The 21,799-nt window shown below is 40.2% G+C and overlaps 2 protein-coding genes across 3 annotated transcripts; one reads left to right on the top strand and one right to left on the bottom strand.

The window, feature by feature from the left end:
* Positions 1–2,334: 2,334 nt before the first annotated feature.
* On the bottom strand, positions 2,335–7,657 carry LOC102195658 (transmembrane protein 263). The gene is made up of 3 exons (XM_005749470.1): positions 7,288–7,657; positions 4,513–4,603; positions 2,335–3,677 (listed from the first exon to the last, which is right to left on the bottom strand). Exons 1-3 carry the CDS (start codon positions 7,294–7,296, stop codon positions 3,391–3,393), a joined length of 387 nt encoding a protein of 128 aa, XP_005749527.1. The 5' UTR covers positions 7,297–7,657; the 3' UTR covers positions 2,335–3,390.
* A 2,030-nt stretch (positions 7,658–9,687) lies between these two features.
* rbbp5 (retinoblastoma binding protein 5) lies at positions 9,688–21,653 on the top strand. Of its 2 annotated transcripts, none has more exons than XM_005749468.2 (14): positions 9,688–9,871; positions 12,976–13,001; positions 13,180–13,352; positions 13,615–13,755; positions 13,924–14,086; positions 14,540–14,649; positions 14,852–14,971; positions 15,148–15,301; positions 15,432–15,503; positions 15,696–15,813; positions 16,879–16,948; positions 17,498–17,733; positions 17,837–18,094; positions 21,283–21,653. In XM_005749468.2, exons 1-14 carry the CDS (start codon positions 9,853–9,855, stop codon positions 21,333–21,335), a joined length of 1,713 nt encoding a protein of 570 aa, XP_005749525.1. In that variant the 5' UTR covers positions 9,688–9,852; the 3' UTR covers positions 21,336–21,653. The 2 variants fall into 2 exon arrangements, with proteins under 2 accessions (XP_005749525.1, XP_005749526.1); XM_005749469.2 differs by having other exon boundaries at positions 9,689–9,871; positions 17,837–17,914.
* The last annotated feature ends 146 nt before the right edge of the window (positions 21,654–21,799 follow it).

The raw sequence follows: 21,799 nt of genomic DNA, 5'->3' as shown, positions 1-21,799 counted from the left end.
AAAGTTCATGTTTAATTTGGATAGGAGTGGGAACATTAATTTGACAGAGTGTCTAGGGCACAGGTGTCAAACTCCAGGCCTCGAGGGCCGGTTTCCTGTAGGTTTTAGATGTGTCCTTGATGCAACACAGCTGATTTAAATGTCTAAATTACCTCCTCAACATGTCTTGAAGTTCTCCAGAGGCCTGGTAACGAACTAATCATTTGATTCAGATGTGTAGACCCAGGGTGAGATCTAAAACCTGCAGGACACCGGCTCTTGAGGCCTGGAGTTCAACATCCCTGGTCTAGGGGGTCCTACCCTTAATAGTTTAGTACATTTTCAACTACATTACCTGCAAATGTACAAAATATATGAAAACTATATATCATTTTCTTTATTAAAAAAAAACAAAAAACAAAAACTTAATTTCTATAGTATTGTTTCCACTATCAGTTAATGAAATAAAAATTTGGAATAAAACAACAGAATTTTAACCATTTAAATATCATCTAAGACTTATCACAAGAAGCGCTGATTATTTATTAAGTTGTGTTATTAATTATTTAGATCTTTGAAGTAAGCATGCTCTTTCAGAAAACACTGACACACAGATGAAATACTCACCTGTGTTTCTGTCCTGTGTGTAAAGAAAATCTCATGCACTGACCTTCTGTTGAGCCACTTCACCTCTAATATGAGTTAAAGTCGTGACTTAAACTTTAAGTCTTGCACTGGTAATAAACTGCAAATTAACCATGGATGTAAAAAAAAAAAAAAGATGGCTCTATGATCTGACTTATAACTTATTATTTCTATTTGATGACTGAATTAAATGTTAAAAGTTTGCAGAATTAAGTTTGTCAGCCAGCAGTGCTATAAAATTACCTTTTGATTGTAAATAGTTCAGCGGGATTGAAATTCAGTGACTGTTCTGGCCACTGTAACAGAAATCCGGCTGACAGCTTCTTCCCTGAATAGCTCCTGCGCAGTTCTGGGGTGTCCTTTGGCTTGTTGTCCGGTTCAGGTAGGAAACTTTCTCCAGCCGAGCCATCACTTTGAGCGATAATTGACCGATTTGTGATCAAGATCTGTTTTACTAATTTGCCAGCATCGAAGCTCCTCAGACCATCACATTTCTCCTGCACGCGTGGCAGCTCAGCATCTCACGTTTGTTTTTCGTCCAAACACCTGAAATTTAGTTATCTCTCCCTTTTTCTTCTCTGTCCAGTGTCTGCTCTCATATTTTCCTTTTAATCAGCCACTTTATGACATGTATTCAATGTGTAGTTGAAGTCTTTACACTGAAAGGAACAATTAGGATGTGTATTTTATAGGTTATTACCTCCAAGAAGGTTGTGCTTTTGGTAGCGTTTGCATGCTTGAGTGTGTCATTCTCTATGTAAACCCAATAACTTGAAAACCTTCATGTTCAACAACAGTTTCAATGTTCGAGACAGCTAAAGATAAAACTGCGCTGTAAGTGGTCCACAGTGTAAAATTATTCTAACAACCCTGATCTAAAAGTTAAACCCATTGACTAAAGGATTACGTGAGTTGTGTATAATCTATACTTCCACACTTGGAGGGGAGACCTGCTCCGTGTTTTTCCTCTCCTTCCTTTGGAAACACCTCCTCCAGCTTTTCACCTGAAGTGCTCTTTTAAAGGCTGAGATGAGCCTGTGAATAACACATCTGTGCCAGAATTTAATCCAAACTTGAAAGGAAAATTCATAGAAAGCATTATTACCTCTGAAAGCATTCTTAGAATTTGCTTCCTTGGAGCTGCTCTTGGTTCTGGGAAGCTTTGTGAACGCCGGGCCCGGACTTCTTCCTCTGTTGCACTGTGGCCTCCCACTTCTTTGTATTCTGGTCAGGACCAGTCTGGGCTGTTCTGTTAAAGTTAGTTATACACCCTGTTGTACTAATGTTTAATTTTTTCAAGATTTCCTGTTTGAATTATCTTCAATTATTTCAGTTTCCAATGACCTTAGGAATACCGTGAGAACAATTGAAGACTTTGGCTCAGTCTCTTCTGCAAAACAGATTATCTTACTAGTAAATCTGAGAATCAAAGTTAAATATTTTTAGAAGAAGAATACTCTGATGCATTCAAAAGTAAGATGGATTTGTCCATCTTGAGACTAAAATCAAGCCCACATTGGCTCCAGACACAAATTTACTGCCTCTTTAATCAGCAGAACATTTTTGGATATGAGACTTTCTGATGATGTTTTAACACAGTAAAAAAACCAAAAATCCCAGAGTAGAAATAGAGAAGTAATGGCGGCTCAAAATAGATGTTATAATGTTTTTGTGCTCTTCTTTGTAAGAACAGCAACGTTTCTGCGATGTCGAAGCAGCAGGACAGACTCCAGCCAGCATGTTAAACACGTTTGACCTTATGAACTACTTTATTGATTATACTGGAGAAAAAAAAAAAGAACACATAAGACATTCACATAGTTCAGACCCATCAGCAAGAGCTTCCATTTGCTCCAGAGGTTGCATTGAAATGCTTATATTTCAGATAAATGTTAATGAGCTTCACCTGCACTAAACAGTGATGACCTTCTATTAAAGGTGCGGTTTGACCAATCAGACATGAAGAAGCACTACTTTTCTTCTTACGCAACCATCAATGAATCACATGCTCAAAGTTTCCTTCTTTAAAAAGATCTGCTCCAGCATTTCACACTAACGTGGCTGTGGGAAAAAAAAGGAAAGAAAAAAAAGCAGAGAGCAGTCTTGGTATGTTGTGACTGTATCCTCAGTGGTGCTTTACAGAGAAGTGTCTCTACATGCAGATTCAGGCGGATGGGGGAAAACAAAGCCTCAGGCTCTTCCAAGGAATTTAGGTCAGATGCTGTAAAAGCTCAAGACTGTCCTCTGAAGAGCGTTTCCAACGCTGAAACATTTTTCTCAACACGCACATTTCATGCCACACAGGCTTCAGTACAACTTCAATACCATTGCAAAATAAAGACTAAAAATCAGCATTTGAACTTGAAAACATTTCACCAAATGTCTGTAAAGATTGGAAAGAGTGAAGAGCAGAAAGAGGACTGGAACAGCCTCAGTCTGGATTGTAAACAGATAAAAGTATTTATCATGAAGTCCACCACGTGCCGGTGTACATGCAGTCCGCCTGGAGCCACGAACAAAGCTCACTCCAGGACAGACGAGGATCATATGAAGCGATTTGGTGACTTTCTTGCTGGTAATTCAAGGATGTCATGATATCGTAGCGCTACTGAATCTATAGGTGCTGACGAGAGAACCGAGAAAGGCACTGTGGCGTCTGATTGGCAGAGAGAGATCAGCTGACAGCCTCTCTGTTGGCTCAAGGTGGGGCAAGTCCATCAAACATTTTCATTTTCATCGTCATCATCTTCCTCCTTCTCCTCCTCTTCACTCGGCCTTGTCTTTCCTCTTGCCTGTGAACGGCACTTTACTGGCTACCGTTGAGCCGACGGTGGAGACGCCACCGGCCACGGCAGACACGCCGCCTTTCACCAGCCCCACCCCCATCGAGGGCACTGTGGTCACAGCGGACTTTGTGATCTCCAGGCTTTTGCCTCCAACCCAAGCCACTCCACCCACAGCGGCCCCAACGACGCCCTTGGTGACATTGAAGAGGCCACCGGTCACTCGCCACACCATGCCAGGAGGAGCTGCCGCGTGCTCTTTCCCAGAATCTGAAAATGATCACACAAACAACTTGATGATTTTGAGATTGTTTTCATTAATTAAAGTTATCAGTTTGGCGATCATGTGGTCACAATTAGCCGAACCGCCAAATTTTTTATAAGACATTGGATGAAACACTAAAAATGTGTTTACGAAAGCAGAGAAGAGGATCACCGAAGTCCTGCTGGCAGATCTGAGAGGTGGTATTTAAAGGGAAAGTTTAGCAAAATCTTTCACCACATGGAGGCAGCACATGACGGCGCCTCTTAAAAATGATGCTGGACAGAGCAGCTCGCTTTCTGTTGATGGCTTTACAGACAGTTTTTCAGCTATTTGGTCATAAACCAAAACATCCAACTAGTTAAATAGTTCACTTGTGCAGAGAAAATATTTTGCTTGTCAATCCAGCAGATGTTTACCAAATTCACTAGTTATCTGGTTGTGTTTTTCTGACTTCAATTCATCTACGATCTTTGATATTTTATAGTAGCTGTAGCGCTGTGTGATTAACAAACAGCTGATTTGAACTCTTGGTATTATTATTAACATTATTGGTGTTTTAAAAGGAGTACACCTGGGATTGCTCGGAAAGTCCCATGTGCCTTTCTTAACAACAGTAATGCCGAGTGGAAGCGGCAGTAGGCGACTGAACTGGTGCAAAGTGTCTCAGTGTTGGGACACAAATAGCCAGCTGGAGCTGGAGCCGCCCTTACACAAACAACTGTATTGTCCCTGATGAACCAACAGTTTCTGAAATAGCAGCAGGCAACATGTAAGCACGGATTGCACCATATTCCCCGATGATATTCCAGCGTTCCAGACACCGGGGAGCTCTGTGCTTACCCTCTGCAGACTGGCTGTTGGTGGATTCAGCTTCGTCGAATTCAGCCATGCTGGTCCCAGGCTGGGGCTCCACATTAACACTGTTTACATTCTGAAAAACACAAGAAAAAGCCAGACTTGTCTTTACTCTGAGCTTCACAGTGCTCCTCAGACTGAGCCGTACAGATCACCTGCTCGGGCAGCTCCGCATGACTCGCAGTGGAGTCCTTATTTATCTAATACTCGGCCTGCTCTGATTGATATAAGCAAACTTTCCTCTGATTGGCTGTCGCTCAAAAACAGAAGTCAGACAGCTCTACTCCTGCATCTGTATGATGTAATTCAGATCCAAGGGTAGAAAAAAACAGACTGAGTGTTTAGTGCAGTCTGAAATCAAAGCTTTTAGCTCACAGGGATTACTTACATATTCTGACCTCAGTGTTTTAAACTTTGGTCATGAGCACAGCATAATACTTCTTGTGGGAGTGTGACTAATATAAGCTCATAACACTGAACTGTCACATTTGCAACATGCCCACTGATTCTTTTAGGCCACTTTTATTCAGTTTGCCTCTTTGTACTTACACAACAAAAAGAGGGACACTGAATTTTAAATACATCAGGTTATTGGTCATATTTTGTGTTCCTCAGTGCGATGAATCAGTTGTGTGTGGCTCTGTGGGAGCTTTACAAAGCCTGAGACATAAACCTGCAGCTATTGTTGATATTTTTTCATAACAATAACAAAAAAAACAACAACAAAAAAACACTGGTTAAAAAAAGACACCTATTAAATTTACTTCAGTTTTATTATTACATCACAAGAGCGCGATAACAGTCGCCTTGAGACACTTTATAGGTTCAAGTTTCTCTATTTTCACTCATCATGAAGAAACATGACAGAACAAGATGAAGTACTCATGTCTCTTAGATCATGACTGTTGGAATAAGTAACGTCTAATTAAAATAAAAGTTACATAAAAGTAAAAACATATATATGCATATAAATGTAATTAAAAAAATAAAAGTATTGAGATAAATAAAAACATATAACAAAAAAAATTACCCATCAAAATGGACCTTTTATAAAAATTTGTGTAAGCAAATATGAAATACTCAACGATCCTCTAAGAGCAAGCAGGTTGTGACAGCTGTGGGGGGAAAAAACTCCCTTTAAACAGGAAGAAACCATGACCACCTGCCAGGACCGGCTGAGGGGAGATGAAATTCAGCTTTTCAATACACCTGTGGTGTTTTCCTGAGGGTACTGCTATCCAGTTACATTAATGAAATCATAAGGATCAAGTTTTTCTGGAGCTTGACCCAGTCTAAGAGCTACAGACATGTTTTCTGAAATCTGTCCTTCAGTTTTATGTTCGCAAACTTTATCTGTAACTCTAAATCACTGGACAATTAATTTAACATCTAAGAATTTTGAGTTTCTTTTAGGAAACAAAAATTTATTTTGTGGACGAAAACGTTTCCCAAATGCAAGGAATTATTCTGGCTCTGGTACTGAGGGTTTTTCCTGCCTTGTCATTTTGTGGTGAGTGACTACACAATGAATGTGTGTTATGCAGTTGTTAAAGATTTCTATGTATTTTACTGCCCTTTCTGTACATTTCATTTTATGTATATTAAGCCTGAAAGAATTAAACCTTGACTACAGAATTTTTTTTACTACTATTCAGATGATTTTTCTGTGGGGTTAGGCTAGATTCTCTCTGAGGGGTGCTTAGATAATGCTGATGCTGATTTCTGTCTGAATAAGTGAAGTTTAGGAGAAGAAAAACGAATCCCTTATTGTGTCCTAAATGTAAAACAGACTGGAAGCCTTGCTCACAGGAATTCAGTAAGAGTGTGGATGGTCATGTTTAACCTTCCAGCTGATTACTCTGCAAAACACAGATTCAGTTTCTAATCAGTTTAAACAAAGAAATAAACTTTTATTCTGTGCGTTCTTAGATGAATATCAGATGAAACAGCATCTGGCCAACTGGCTCAGAGCTCCAACATGTAATTATCTGCTATACTCGGAGCTATCTAAACCTCATGCTATGAAGAGCTGCGTCTTTTTGTGTGTGCACATATTCTTGAGTTTAAATTTGCTCCTAACACTGAACACTGTGTTCCTCTCTCTTCTGATGGTGAGACACTGATACAAGCTTGTGCTTAATGTATGAGAAACACTTAACCAGTGACACCAACACTGACCAGGAGCACTTGATCCAGCTGATAGTGGACATGTGTCACTGTGGTGTTAACTTCTTTACACAACGACTCCTTCTGCACAGTGGTGAATAGTGCATCTAATCCAGCACTCTTTCATAATAAAATTAGACTTCACTCCACCCCCTGCTCTTCTGTTTTTACCCTCTTGTGCACCACACAGTTTGTTTAAAGTGAATGCTACTATTTTAATATGCGTTTTTGATTAATGTGCCCTCTGCTCGGTCTGTAAAACCAAATCCAGTGCGCTTTTTTTTTTAAAACTGACTTGACATGTGGCAGTAGTGGAGCAGAGCTTGGGTAACATTTGCAGGAAGCCGTGACGCCTCTTTTTAAAGCTACTGAAGAAAAAACGACACGTTTCTCCTGGAAGTCAGGCTGCTGAGGAAAAAAATATCTTATTACAATATTTAAGTTCCACATCATCACTAACGGAGCCCCAACCAGCTTCCATCCGGTTAAGCTGCCCAACTCAAACGCATTTTGTTCAACCACTTACTCCCCCCCCCCCTCCCCTCTTTTTTCAAACACGTTTGTACATTAATAAGGATACTGGTGACTTCTTACCTTCACCATTGTTCCCAGTGCTTCTCCACGAACACACCTGACAGAGAAACTTGAGAATCTAGCAGCGTTCTTCTCCTCTCCTTATCTTTTAATTTAATTAGTTTTTCTCAGCTTGTGCGTGGAAGCTGCTGCTCTCACTGTTGATTGCGTCTTCTTCTTCTCTTTCTTCTTCCTCTGGGTTTTCAAGCCTTTACCGCATCAGTGTGCAGCTTTCCACTTTCTCCTGGCGCACACAGTTACAGGTAGCGCTGCACAGCTCTCTTTTCACCCTGCTGGTTCTGCCGACGTGGCGCCTTCGCCACAAAAACAGTCAAACCACACACAGCAGCCCGCTGGACCGCCCTTGCAGACCTTCAAAATAAAAGCTTGCACTAATTTTATTGGCGGAGCAGGTCAACGTGAGCAGGTGTCCCCACTTTTACACTTCTTTCTCATTTTTCTTCTTCTTCTGACTGCTCTCTTTGGGTACCATCTGCCTTCTTCTAACGCTACCTCTAGCACCCCCCTCTTCTCCTATCTGAGTGTCCTCCTTCACTACATGCACAAACCTCCTCTGTGGTCTTCCTGCCTGCTCTCCATTTTCAGCATCCTTTTTCCAGTATGTCCAGTATATGCACATGTCCACACCATCTCAGCCTTGTCTCACAAACTTTGCCCCCAAACTGCTCTACCTGAGCTGTCTCTCTGATGTACTCGTTTTAATCCTGTCCATCCAGGCCACTCTCATTGATGAAATTATTTGTTCTTTCTGAAACTCAGCACTCTAAGACAGACAGCCTGGCTTTCATTATGGGTCTCCTGCAGGTTAACACGTCTCTGTATTTTGCCTCCTATCCTACACACAAGAAGAAAAGTGCACGTCCCGAGCTATACTGAGATTTGGAATACCAAAAAAAAAAAAAAAAATGCCACAAAGGAATCGCAGTAACAATAAAGTCTGAAAAACTTCCACTAACTAGGTGAAATTCGTAGAAGGGGATTGTGAGATGTTTCCCCCCAGTTTAGGTCAGTTGTTCGTTAATTTATAGAAACTTGTATCCCGTAAAGCTCCGACCTTTTCAATAATGTAAAATGTAATGTTTAGAGATCTTAATGTCAACATTTTATCCACCCCTGGCTGGTGTTGGGTTCTTTTAAAGTTTGGGCCTTTATTGTGAAAACCGGAAGTCACATTGGACTGCTGTTTTGGGCTCAGCTCCGGATCCAAGTCCGGATCCAGCATCAACAACTCTGCTGGTTGTTTGTGTTTCTGTGTAATGCCTCTGTGCGGCTAATGTGGATTTTATGTAGATTCAAAGGAAAACTCACATGTAAACTGACAGAACAGTTCACGTGCAGGATTGTAGATGGTCACATGGTCAAGTGAAGGCATAAGGTGCTACAGATATCAAGGGTCAGGTGCTACATAGTGATGTTGACACCAGCCTTTATTTACTGAGAACAGAATAATAAAAAAAAGTCAAAAATATTTTCAAAATAAATTACACAGTCACAGGCGTATCCAGAGGTTTGGCATTGGGTGGCACCTGCTCATTATGGGTAGGGGTTGTACACATAAACAAGCCAGAGGATTGGTTAGTTTTCAGTTTAATAATATGATGCTTTAAATATACATTTTTATATCATAATAATCAAAATGTTATTTTTAGTGTAACAAAATAAAGGCAAACATGCATTCAGAAAACTAAATAATGTTATTTAGGCCACCAAAACAAGATTTCTACAATATAAAAAATGTAAAAGATGTGGCAACAGATATGGAAGATTTTTCTTTAATATAGCCTACAAATTGGTTTATTGTTTATGACCCGTGTGAGGGATATCAAGTGTGGAACAGTCTGTCTAAAGACGTGGAAAATATTGGTGAGTTGAATTAAAACCACAGCAGGAACATGGAAGTAGGGAACTTTAGACATTTTAATAAACGATAATGGTATATTAGATGTATTTGCACCAAGTAAGCAGTAAAAAATATGCCTAAATTGAGGATATCAACCCCCGGGAAATTAAGAAGAATAAGAAACAAAAATTAAATTTTAACTGATAACTAAGAAAGGAGAAGAAAAAGTGGTTTGGGGTTCATTGGCAGGAGTAAAACAGGAGAACTGAATATCAAAGCATTAAAACTCACACCCAGCAGTTTTTCTGCCAGTCACACCTCCATGGATGATTATTTTACCTGGCACTTATGTGACATATACACATATATACAGTCGTGTGAAAAATAAAGGTTTGACAGGGAACTATGCAGTTCTGTGAAAAACCAATACAACAGCTGTAGAACAACTTTTAGCGACAACAAATTCAAGTTGTTGTGGAGGAATTTGGGGCAACTCTTCTTACCGGGCCGGAAGTGGATATATAGGAAGGAATATAGGAAGTGGAAAAACGGACGGTTGTATTTTGCTCAGGCACATCTCAGATGGCATTGTTTGGGGTCCTAGCTAGAGGCTCGGCGCCAGTCTCCCCGGCAGTCGCAGCAGAAGTAAATACGAGCAAAAGTCAGAAAAAAACTGTCAGAGGAATCGGGGTGTTTAGGGACTTTGGACCTTCAGGCGTCCAGCAATGAATCTGGAACTGCTCGGTAATGAATTAAGGATGAATATCTATTTTCTGTACACGTTACTGTTCGTACGGCGCTTTTGCTTTGTACCTATTATGGTTAGCATTGTAAGTTAGCCTAGCATGTTAACAGCAGTCGATACGAGTGCTTGTTAAAATCTCACAACTAATTAGAAACACGCTGTTAAGGTCTCCTAAAAAGCATATTACAATAGTGCTTAATATATGAGATCCTAAATATGTAGACGTAAAAAGCTGGAAGCAGTAGACGTAGTAGGTGGCTAATGCTAGCTTCACATAGTGTGTTTGAATTAAATAGGTCTTCCTTTTTTTTATTTTAGACTACAGTTGTTTCGATTTGTTTTTTTTTTTGGTGTTTTTTCTTGCAGTTTCTTCGCATATTAAGTCGACATCGGACTTTTACTTGCTGGCTTTTTTCCGTTAAAAAACAAAACAAAACAAAAACTGATGCACAGCTTGTCTCAGTGACAACGAGTACTGTCAACATTTTGGGGGGAAAACATATTCACCAAGAAATTACATTAACTTGACTATAAGGATATTTTACAAATATAAAAACAGGTTTAAGCTGCTATTCATTTAATTTTAACTGTTTTCGATTTACAGTACGGTGTAAAAGTATCGATGCAGCCGTCAGTCCTTTATAATTTGCTTCCAATGAATAAGACCTTGTTGTGTTTTTAAAGTGGTCCTGAGCAACACTTCTCCAAGCTGTATGAAGTTTTTCTCTGGATACTGGTTGCTTGTCCACTCATTTTCATTTCAGTTCTAACTCACTTTACTTTCAGGCTTTTGCAAAAATACATTTATTGTTCCCATTTCTTTAGTTGAATTTACAGAAAATACAAATGTTAGCACAAGTTACTAAAAATACCATACATTTATGTTTGTCTGTTTGTTTTTTGCACCAACAAGGTACATTTGCAATAATGGATTTTTATAACCCATATTTTGGCATGGTGTACAGTGTGTCAATAAAAAAAATTCAGGAATCTGGACAAGTAGAGGGCCTTAAAAAAATGAACCCTCATCTACGATAGATTAACAGCATCTGAAAGTTATGTCCATAAGCAATAGGGAAAAATCCACCAAGACCTGACATAGGACCTCAGAGATGCACCTGGTACTTCAGTTGATCAGTTTTCTGTCGACTGAAGTCTTATCAGAAATGGTCTTAGTGCATAGGTGGCTGCCAAGAAACCATTCTTAAGCAGGGAGAAAAGGCTGCTGTGTGCTAAGAACTGGACTGAAAATTGGTGACAATGGGCCTTATGGAGTGATGAATCTAAATATACATTATATTCAAATCATCATAAATATATATTGTGGAGGAAAAATAAGGGAGCTACAATGGTAAATGTCTACAGCTATCTGTAAAATATGGTGGAAGCTCCATCATGGTTTAGGCCTGAATTGCAGCTAGAGGTGTTATGGAGCATGTCAAATCATGGAATTATGAACGCAAACAAGTACCATCAGATTTTGGTTAACCGTGCAATATTATCGGCGTACCATTGGATTAGCAATGACTTCATTTTCAGCATAATTCCAAGAACCCCTCCAATACGGTAGAAGCACACCTGGATAGAAGAGCACTAGAGGTGGGAATCACCATACATCCCACGATACGATATTATCACAATATTTAACGCACGATACGATATTATTGCAATTTTTTAAAATATTTTGCAATATTCAGATTCTGTACATAAAGGTAAACTTTATCAATATTCATTTTATCTAATATCAAAGTCTCACACTCAGTCTTTCTCTCATTTCAGTCAGTTTTATTGTTGACAAACTGAACGGTTTGTATTACAGTCTAGTCCAACTTAACTGAATGCAACCATCTGGTACAATTATAGCTATTCTGAACTATGGAATTTGTGAAAACTATGCAGCCCCTTCAGCAACTGAAGAATTTGAAAGTAAATTAAAACAAAATATAATTTTACATTAAATAAAAAAGTTTTAAACTTAATTAAAATAAAATATGTCTTAAATTAAAATAAGCAAACTGTCATGTTTATTGCTGCAATAAAAAAAAGTTAAACACATTTGGACAGTGAAGGAATGTCAGGATTCTTGCTCAGAAAAAGGATCAACATGCTCTGAAGTCAGAGTTCCAGTCCACAAAAACTTTTCTGTAACAAAATATCGATTTCTGCTGTCCCTGTATCGATACATTATTAGCAAACAAAATATCACGATACTACACAGTATCGATTTTTTCCCCCACCCCTAAAGAGCACACAATGGAACACCATCAGTCATGGATTGATTCCTCCCCCCAAAGCCCAGCTCTCAACATTAGACAAGAAGACTGGGGAAATATTCTTGAAGACTGCTCAAAGAAATTACAAGAAAGTTTGTCTAAGAGAGTTCAGGCTTTGTTCAAGAATAAAGATAGCCATGCCAAATAAATAAATAAGAATAGTATGAAATAAGAATAGTATGAACTTGTAACTGTACTATGTTTTAGTACATAGTACACGTCTTTCTTGTCCTAGGCAGTTGTAATGAAGTCTACATAATAAAGTTTTGGGGTTAGGTGTGGTTTGGTGAGAGAGAGAGAGAAAAGCGAAATTGATATATTAAAAAATAATAAATAATAGAATAACCACTCTCATTATTGGCTTTGTCTGCTATAAGCTTCACAGAAAGTGTGTAATGTGTTCAAGGGCTGCTTAGGATAATTAGCAGGATCTCTATTCTAGTTCCTGTTTAAAAACTAAGCAGTGAAATGAAGGGGTTTTTCTCTGATTTGCAAAAAAAGAAAAGGAAGCAGGGTGTGCAAATCATTTGACTCCAATAATAATTTAATCCTTAAAACATTTATACGAAGAAATTTGGATCTATAGGACCTTCCTCGGGCCTTACTGGTAGCCATGTGGTGTGCAAGTCTTTCTTAGTTTTTTTTTGTAACTGTATTTAATTCAATATATATAAATCAATTTAATATGTATTTAATATAATGTATTTAATATTTAATGTTACTTTATTTGACTGACTGTGACTCTATGAGAATTAAATAATGACTAGTAAAAGTTTCTGCTCCAGCTGCCACGTCATTGTTATTAATCTCTCTTTCTGTTCTTCTCTCAGAATCGTTTGGGCAGAACTATCCAGAGGTAAGCCACCAGTTTTTAATACACACAAGCCAATTTTGTTTTTTGCTCTGAAAATCATTGAAACAGCTATATGAGTGTAATTGAATCTTCTAATTTTGAGTGCAGTCAGATTTAAAGCCTTATGTATAGACTTAAGATTTTTTTTGCTATTGTTTGTTAATGTCTGTTTTGATGACAGGAGGCAGATGGCACTCTGGACTGTATCAGCATGGCCCTCACGTGCACCTTCAACCGCTGGGGAACCCTGCTGGCTGTGGGCTGCAACGACGGTCGCATTGTCATCTGGGACTTCCTCACACGAGGGATAGCCAAAATCATCAGCGCACACATCCACCCAGTCTGCTCTTTATGGTGAGAACATGTTGTTTGTTCGTTTGAGTGGATACAAGTGAGGGAACCACGTTCAGTTTTAAACTCAACATTTCCTGCATTCTGATGAATTTTTATGAATTTGTGGCTTTCTGATGGGGGTAATATCTTTATTTATGGAAAGGCAAGCAAAAAGGTGAAAAGCGGGCTTTAAGTGAGGTTAAGAGTTATAATTTCTGCTGTTTGAAGTGACCGTTTTAGTCACTGTTAAAGAATTCCTCATGGTTTGTTTACATATGTGCAGCTGGAGTAGAGACGGCCACAAGCTGGTGAGTGCCTCTACAGACAATATCGTCTCCCAGTGGGATGTCCTCACGGGGGACTGTGACCAGAGGTTCCGCTTCCCCTCACCAATCCTGAAGCTTCAGTACCACCCCAGAGACATGTGAGTGACCTGATCATGTCATTCTGTACACATTACCAGAGTTGTGTAGTTTGAGGTTTGGCTGTGGGTCAGATTTAAAGAGCAGTGATGCTGATTATGGGCTTTGTCCAGTGTAATCAGTCTTCAGGGTAATGATTCTATGCTAAGAAGAAGTGATGTATGTTTTAGGGACAAGGTGCTGGTGTGTCCCATGAAGTCAGCGCCAGTCCTGCTGACGCTGTCAGATTCCAAACACGTTGTCCTGCCTGTGGATGATGACTCAGACCTCAACGTGGTGGCAGCCTTCGACAGGCGAGGTGAATACATCTACACTGGCAATGCCAAAGGAAAGGTAAGCTTCAATGTCACTTTAGTCACTGTATGTTTCATTCACATCAGTGCTTTCCACACGCACTGCTGAACGTCTGTTTGTTTTGTTTTGTTTGTTGGCATTACTCAGCTCTAACATTCTGATGGGGCATTAAACAGTCTCAAAGCTCCTCCTAAAGCTTTATTTATAGTACTTCATTGATCTCCGCCAGATTGAGTGATGCCATTGTTTGCGTCTCCTAACCTCATTGTCACATCATTTTCTGGAGTTCATGTATGAAAACAGCTCTATTAAATTCTGATATAACACTTACACTGTTGCGGTGTATATGATGGGCGAAATCACATCTGAACTGATAAAATAATGAGTGAATACTGAGCTATTTGCACATTTTCACCATTTATATTTCATACTCAAAGCACTTGTCATCCCATGTTTCTGATGATTTTCTTCTCCCTCTATCTGCTGTTACAGATCCTGGTGTTGAACACAAACACTCAGGAACTGGTGGCTTCATTCAGAGTCACAACAGGCACCAGCAACACCACAGCCATCAAGTCCATCGAATTTGCACGAAAGGGCAGGTGAGTGGTAGCAGGAGGGCTTTCTGTATGTAACCTGGAGTGATGAACATAGTCTAGAGATCACAATCAAGACAATTTGTTCCAGTTAATTTTTGGTTTTCAGTCTTATTCACTTATATTCTGCATTCTGTGGGCTTTATCCTTCTTGTTAATGCTGAGCTTTTCTCTCTCTCTTTGTACATGTGTCCTGTTTGTTATGCAGTTGCTTCCTAATAAACACAGCAGACCGGATCATCAGGGTGTATGACGGCAGAGAGATCCTGACCTGTGGCCGGGACGGTGAGCCTGAACCTATGCAGAAACTTCAGGACTTGGTAAACAGGTACATCTATGGAGATACATTTTTGGAATAAAAGTCATGCCTGTTTAAGGAGTGAATGAGCCGGAATAGTTTTGCAGAGGAAACTGCAGTGGTTGATCTGACATGCATTCTTTTGGTATGCCAAATGTTTGTGTGGAATTAAAAGGTCTTTCAAATACTGTCGGTAATTTGTTCAGGACTCCATGGAAGCGATGCTGTTTCTCAGGGGATGGTGAGTACATTGTGGCTGGTTCAGCAAGGCAGCATGCCCTCTACATCTGGGAGAAAAGCATCGGGAACCTGGTGAAGATCCTGCATGGAACCAGAGGAGAGCTGCTCCTGGATGTCGCTGTAAGTGCTCTCAACACTGTGCATGAAGGTTAAAACACTCAGTTATGTTGGTCTATTTTCAGTTACATTGAGACATCACATATTTTAAAATGACCTTTTTAAAACAAATCTTACCTTTGACCTCTTTCAGTGGCATCCGGTCCGTCCCATCATTGCCTCCATCTCTAGTGGAGTGGTGTCCATCTGGGCTCAGAACCAAGTCGTAAGTGGACAATGAGCATGAAAGCTGAATGAGCATGAATGAACAGCGTTAATCTCAAGTGTTTTTCCTCTTATGTTTGTTATACCTAGCTTTAAATATTCAGATCCACGGCAGATATTTAAGCTGTGGTAATTTAAGCTTTAATGACTTAACTTGGTGCCATTATTGTGTGAATGTTTTGCTTGCCTGCAGGAAAACTGGAGTGCTTTTGCTCCAGACTTTAAAGAGCTGGATGAGAATGTGGAGTACGAGGAGCGAGAGTCGGAATTCGACATTGAGGACGAAGACAAGAGCGAACCCGAGCAGACAGGTAAGTAACTGCTCTATTCCCATGTTCTACTGCATGACTTGAGTTTAAAATCCGCTTCATACGCATGTCTCTTAACAAGTGCCATTTTGGAGTCCTTATACACACACAATACGGCAAATATTATGTTGAAGCACAGTACGTATCACTCCGCGAGGCTCCTGACTACAGTAGCCGCAATGCTCTGACAATCCATCAAGCGCTGCGGCTTCGTAGCTTACAAAAGTCGTACTGAAACACTTTTTGACAGATTTTTGAGCGCCGGACAAAAACCAAACCAGTTCCACACCACTGAAGTTGCACCATTTTTACAAACCAATTCTGGTTCATCTGTTTCATTCAACGATCCGCTTTTGCCCTTCTCATTTTCCGTTGCTATCATGCTTTTTCCGGCATGTGTGTATGAAAACAAAGGCACTGCGCATGCGTGTTTTACCCATATTCTATCGCGATATTTAATTGTCATATCATTGGCTAACATTATACCGGTATTATCATGAACGGTATGATATGGCCCAGCCCTATTCTTAATTATTAAATGACTTGTGTTTTAAAGCTCTTTTTGTAACATCTTCGCTGATCCTGCAGTGGCTTTTTTGAAGTACAAGAAGTGTTTATTTGCATGTAATTTAATATGGAACAGCAGAAGAGTAGTTAATATTTGTTCCTACTTCTTGCTGAATACAGATTAGAGGGTGCGTCTTTAATATGCAGTGGAAAAGTGACTCAAGTCTACTCAAATATCAGGCTATTGGGGTGTATATACAGTATATTCCAGTGTGCTGTTGATTTTAATGCACAAAGAAAACAGAGGCAGTACTTGGAGCTGTGAAAAAAGTAAGCAGATGACAGATTTTTGGTGAAAAGGCTGCAAATAAACTAGATTAAAATTGTCTAAAAAAACATTTTGCTTTCTATACGGCTAGATTAATTTACAGTCTTACTCCAAAAATTTTTTTTTTTCCAGATGCTCTATAGCCACAACAGTGATGGCAGCTTTTCCGCATGAGATCCATACAATTAAACATTGCATCATAATGCAGAGATGAACTTGTGTCCACATTACAGGTGCAGACGCTGCAGAAGATGAAGAGGTGGATGTGACCACTGTTGATCCCATAGCTGCTTTTTGTAGCAGGTGAGAGCGCTAACGAAGAGTAGAAAGAGATATCATATTTACAAAATCCAAAATTGCCCAATCAAATTGTAAATACCTATTAATAACTGGTAAAAAGGAGGCCTTCCTTCCAACTGTCATGAACGACTTGCTCCTCTTTATAATTTTGAAGGATCTTACCTTACAATGTAAAGTACCTTGGAACAACCGTTGTTTAAAATTAGCGTTGTATTAATGAAATTGATCTGAATGTGAGTGGAAATGAAAATCTTTGTGGTTTCGTCAAATCTTCCAGGCGACCCTTATCTCATCCTTTAACTCATCCAAAACATTTAGTCTTAAGGGTTATGTTTTAACTCACCTCCATGTTTTAAATGTAACATTAAAACTGGTTTAATCATCAATCCTTTAGCTTATAAATCAGGACGACTGGAACCTCTCAAAACTATTTTAGCCATCTGGAATGCCTTAAAAGATCCTGCAGGTCTCTAACACACCAGGAAGATGATTATTGTTATAAATGTAAGTTTAAAAAAAGTGAAAAGTCTTATCTGTGTTTGTGTTATTTAGTGATGAGGAGCTGGAGGACCACAAGGCCCTACTGTACCTGCCCATCGCCCCCGAGGTTGAAGATCCAGAGGAAAACCCGTTCGGTCCCCCGCCAGACGCTTCAGTTCAATCTGGAGCTCCAGATGACACATTGACTGGTGGTGATAAGAAGCAGCGCCAGCCTTCATCTGAAGGCGGTCCAGCCAAGAAAAAAGCTCGGACCACCACCATTGAACTGCAGGGGGTGCCCAGTGATGGTGAGAGAGAGGAGATAAATTGTTGGTGGTTAAAGTTACAAAAAGAAAATTTCACTTCTTTTCAAGAAGTTATAAAATGGCCTTTTGTCTTCGCTCTCCTCAGAGGTACACCCCTTACTGGGTGTAAAAGGGGACGGCAAGTCAAAGAAGAAGACAGCAGGCCGGCCCAAAGGCTCCAAAGGTAAAGACAAAGACTTCCCCTTCAGGCCGAAGCCCTACAAGGGCGATCGGCCCTCCTTTCCTGTGGTGCCCGATGCCCTGGGCAGCTCTGGCCTGGGAGGAGTAGGAGGAATAGGAGGAGGAGGAATAGGAGGAGGAGGAGGAGGGCTGAAGGGCAGAGCAGAGGGGGGCCAGGCCACAGGTAAGCATGCTACCACCCATGATGATGATGATGCTGCTGCTGCTGCTGCTGCCGCCTCTGAGTCTGGGAGCTGTTAGCCCTGCTAGTCTGACTGATGCCCTACCAGCCTGGCCTGTCTTCAAAGCACCCCCACCCCTACCCCTGTACTGCTTCCACCCCTCCAACCCCAACCACACAGCTCACTAACAGAGACCCACCTGTTATAAAGCCACAGTCTGGAGGTTAGAACATGTGCTCATACCTAACAGTCTTTTTAACATGAGATCCAATTCAGGCTGAAAAGATGACATCAGCATACTGTGATTACTCCATACACACCCATCTGTCATAAACACTGACAGACTTCGTCTACAGGAGAAGAACTGTCAGATTGAAAAATTTCCTAACTTTATCCTGAGATCCTAATAAAAATCACACCTTAAATAAAAAAAAAAAAAACCCAAACAAACAGATTTCTAAGAATTAGGATGATCTCTCCAGTTGTCTATTGTTGACCACAATCTAAAGACCCGTGAAGAGCAAATTTGTCCGCAGACACAATAAACTAATGGATGCTTCGGCACATCATTTTTGGGGACTACATAACAAACGTCTCCAAACCTGTCCAGCAGGTGGCTGTACTGCACAAGTTAAATTGGATCCATGTGTTGGGAACATGGCCTTTTTGTAATGGGTGTATGTGTCCTTAAAGCAGTGAAACTATGGGGCAGAGAGCCACTGTAGGTGATGCAAGGAAGATTGATGAAAATAAAATAAGTGAGAATGAAGTGAATTTAATTTTAATTCTTTCATCTTATATTATTACCTTTTATTAATGAAAGATAAATAAGACTTTGTGGACGGACGCTATTAGGTTGACCTCTAGTTCTGATTTACAAAATTTGAGGGCAGTGGGGCCTGAATTTTTCCAGTGCTTGAAGTAGTTTGAGAACCACTGCCTTAATGCATCATCTGTATTTGGCAAGGTATTTTTTTCTATGATGTTATAATTATTTAAGCTATAACACATTACCTGTGGTGTGCAAGACATTTCCCTTCAGTTTGTGAAGCGTTGCTGTGTTTGATAGATCACATGGTCAACTTTAAAACATATTGTTAGGTGCACTCATCTGCTTGTTTTCTCTTAAGGATTTTTTAGGGACCCCTCCACTGCAGGCATAGTCAACATTATGTTTGCTTGATCCTGACATCTTTGGCTTTTGTAATACATATCAAGTAAATTCATCAACACAGAGAAGTATTTTTAACATCACAGTTTTATTGCATTGTTTAGCTGCTCAGCTTTCACATCAGCCTAACTGCGGGGTCACTCTGGGCACAGCTGTCTTGCTTTCCAGCTGTTGGAGCTGATCGCACCCACTGAAGATAATGATTGTACAAAAATATTTCCTGGAAATGGCTCAGTGCTTCTCATTGCTTGAAACAGTTGTAAGGTCTGTTCAGCTTCATCAAGATGCACAGGGCAGGTTAGGAGGGCAGGAAGTCAGGCAGAGCAGGTGGCTTTTCAAAATAAAAGATGATGGATGCTGTTTGATGGATGGTTTAAAACTGCGTTGGAGATGCACACTGTGTCTAGTCCAGGGCTAAGTGAACAAATTCAAACAAACACAGTTTGTTTTTAACTAATTGAACAGGTCTGGTGAACAAAGAAGTCCCTGGATTATTCCTTTGTGCAGAGCCTGAACCTGTTATTTGTAACAAGTGTGGGCTTGTGTGTTTGTGGACTGAATAGTGTGGGAACAGCTACAATGACAGTATCTTAGAAATGACACACCTGGCTGGCCAAGTATGAATGCCAACCTTGAATTGACATCAATATAGATACATGATAGAACCACTGCTGACATTTCCTCTAGCTTCTCTTTGGCCTAAAATGGGATCTTAGAGTTCAGCGTTTTGTTGTTTTTCAATAAATGAACAAAGTGGAAATCTGCTCCCAGAATTTCGTCAGGCTGTCATTGTAATTTCACTGCATTTTAGGTCAGAGAGCAGAGCTTTAATCAGCAGTTATAACAACTGAACTTAAACTGGAACACTGCTGTCGGGAACTTATCAAACAGCACATTGAAGTGGCTGCACGACAAGCGAGCATTAAATGATAAATACATTAGTTTTCTCATGGGAAACAACGACAGTGGCACACAAACTAAATACAGGAAAATGACCGAAGCGTAATGCTGTGATCAGTCTTCCACAGATATTTGAAAAAGTTGACTGATTGTTGAGTTTTTCCCCCACCTTTGTTATTCCTCCCCGACTGTGGCTTTTCACAGGTATAACCTCTGCTAACTGCAGCCTCGCTCAGACTAATCTGCCATCATTTAAATTTGTTGATGTTGGGCTGTGGTTGGCAGATGGGTGTTGACGTGCCCGTTGATGGGATGGGTGTAGCTTGTTTCCCTGTGGGCTAGCTGACAAGTCTACTTCCTGCTTGGCCTTTGACCCTCCTGCTCCCACTCCCGCCTCGCTCCTTGGGCTTTTCATGTGATATAAATGTTTGTCTGCAGTGTTGCTGCTCAGATCTTGAGGGTGTGAGTATGTCTGTGCGTGAGAGAGTGAAAGAGATACCAGATGACGCTATACATTTTTTATTTATTTATTTTTTTGTATGAGTAGCAGGTGATGGCTGAGGTCCTGTGATTCACGCTGGTCTCTTTCCCCACATTTAGTGGTTTGTGACTTTAATCACATTCAACTGATTTTTTTTGTGATTTTTTTTTAATTTAGCTTCCTTCTTTTTGCTTTCACTCTTACAGCCACTGAAACAGAACATTTCCTGAACAGATGTTACATGTCATATGATTAAAATCCTTGCACCCCTTCCAGAAAGCGTTAAAAAGTAGCTCTGGACCTGTGACAAATTAATTTCTGTGTGAAAACATTTCTCTTTAGAAGTGTTTCAGCAGTCATTACATGTTGTACATTGTGCTAAACTTATCCAAGGAAAATAATTAACTTGATTATTAAATATTAACCAGTAAATTACAATAAAACAGGTGTTGCCACAGTCTTGCATCCTTCTTATCCAAATTTTTTTTTAGGTTTTCCTCCCTTCCTGACTCAACCCTCCCCTATTTATCTGGGCTGGTGGTCAGAAACAACTCACTCAGACACACACACACACATTACAAATGACGGGACAGTGATTAACCTTCGAGTAACTGACGGCGAGTTTTTTTCTTCTGCAGGGAGTCTGGTCACACCGTCGTACAAACAGCACGACATCGGAGGGATGGACTGATCCAGCTCTGTGTGTTTGTGGAGGAACATCAGCAGGCTCAAAAGAAAGAGACACAAATCCTGAAGTGGTGTACAGACTGTGAATGAGCAGCCTGTTTGGTGTGCAGACTGTTTTCTCCCCCAACCAGAGACCAGCGTCACAGGAAAACTCGTCAGCCCGGTTCTCTGACCGGACCCGTGAAGCGGCCGAGTTGTCACAGTAGAGGTCACACGTCCTCCGTAGGATTTCATCATGTATAGAACGTCTGTGTCCTAATAGTGTGTGCGTTGTCTTGCTTGTCGTTTTTATACGTATTAAAACATTCTGATTTATAAATAATGATTTGAACTTTGACTTTAATTTCAACTCTGAGCTTCTGGCTTGTTTTGAATAGCTCCTTACTGAGGATTGAAGGCTGAGGCAGATGAAGGTTTTCATGGGTGTCTGTTCAGTATCTGTCAGCCAATAACAAAAATTTTAGATGT

Source organism: Pundamilia nyererei, unplaced genomic scaffold (assembly GCF_000239375.1).
Source record: "Pundamilia nyererei isolate P.nyererei 1_Seehausen unplaced genomic scaffold, PunNye1.0 scaffold00246, whole genome shotgun sequence".
Lineage (NCBI taxonomy): Eukaryota > Metazoa > Chordata > Actinopteri > Cichliformes > Cichlidae > Pundamilia > Pundamilia nyererei.
This window is presented reverse-complemented; position numbering and strand designations above follow the sequence as displayed.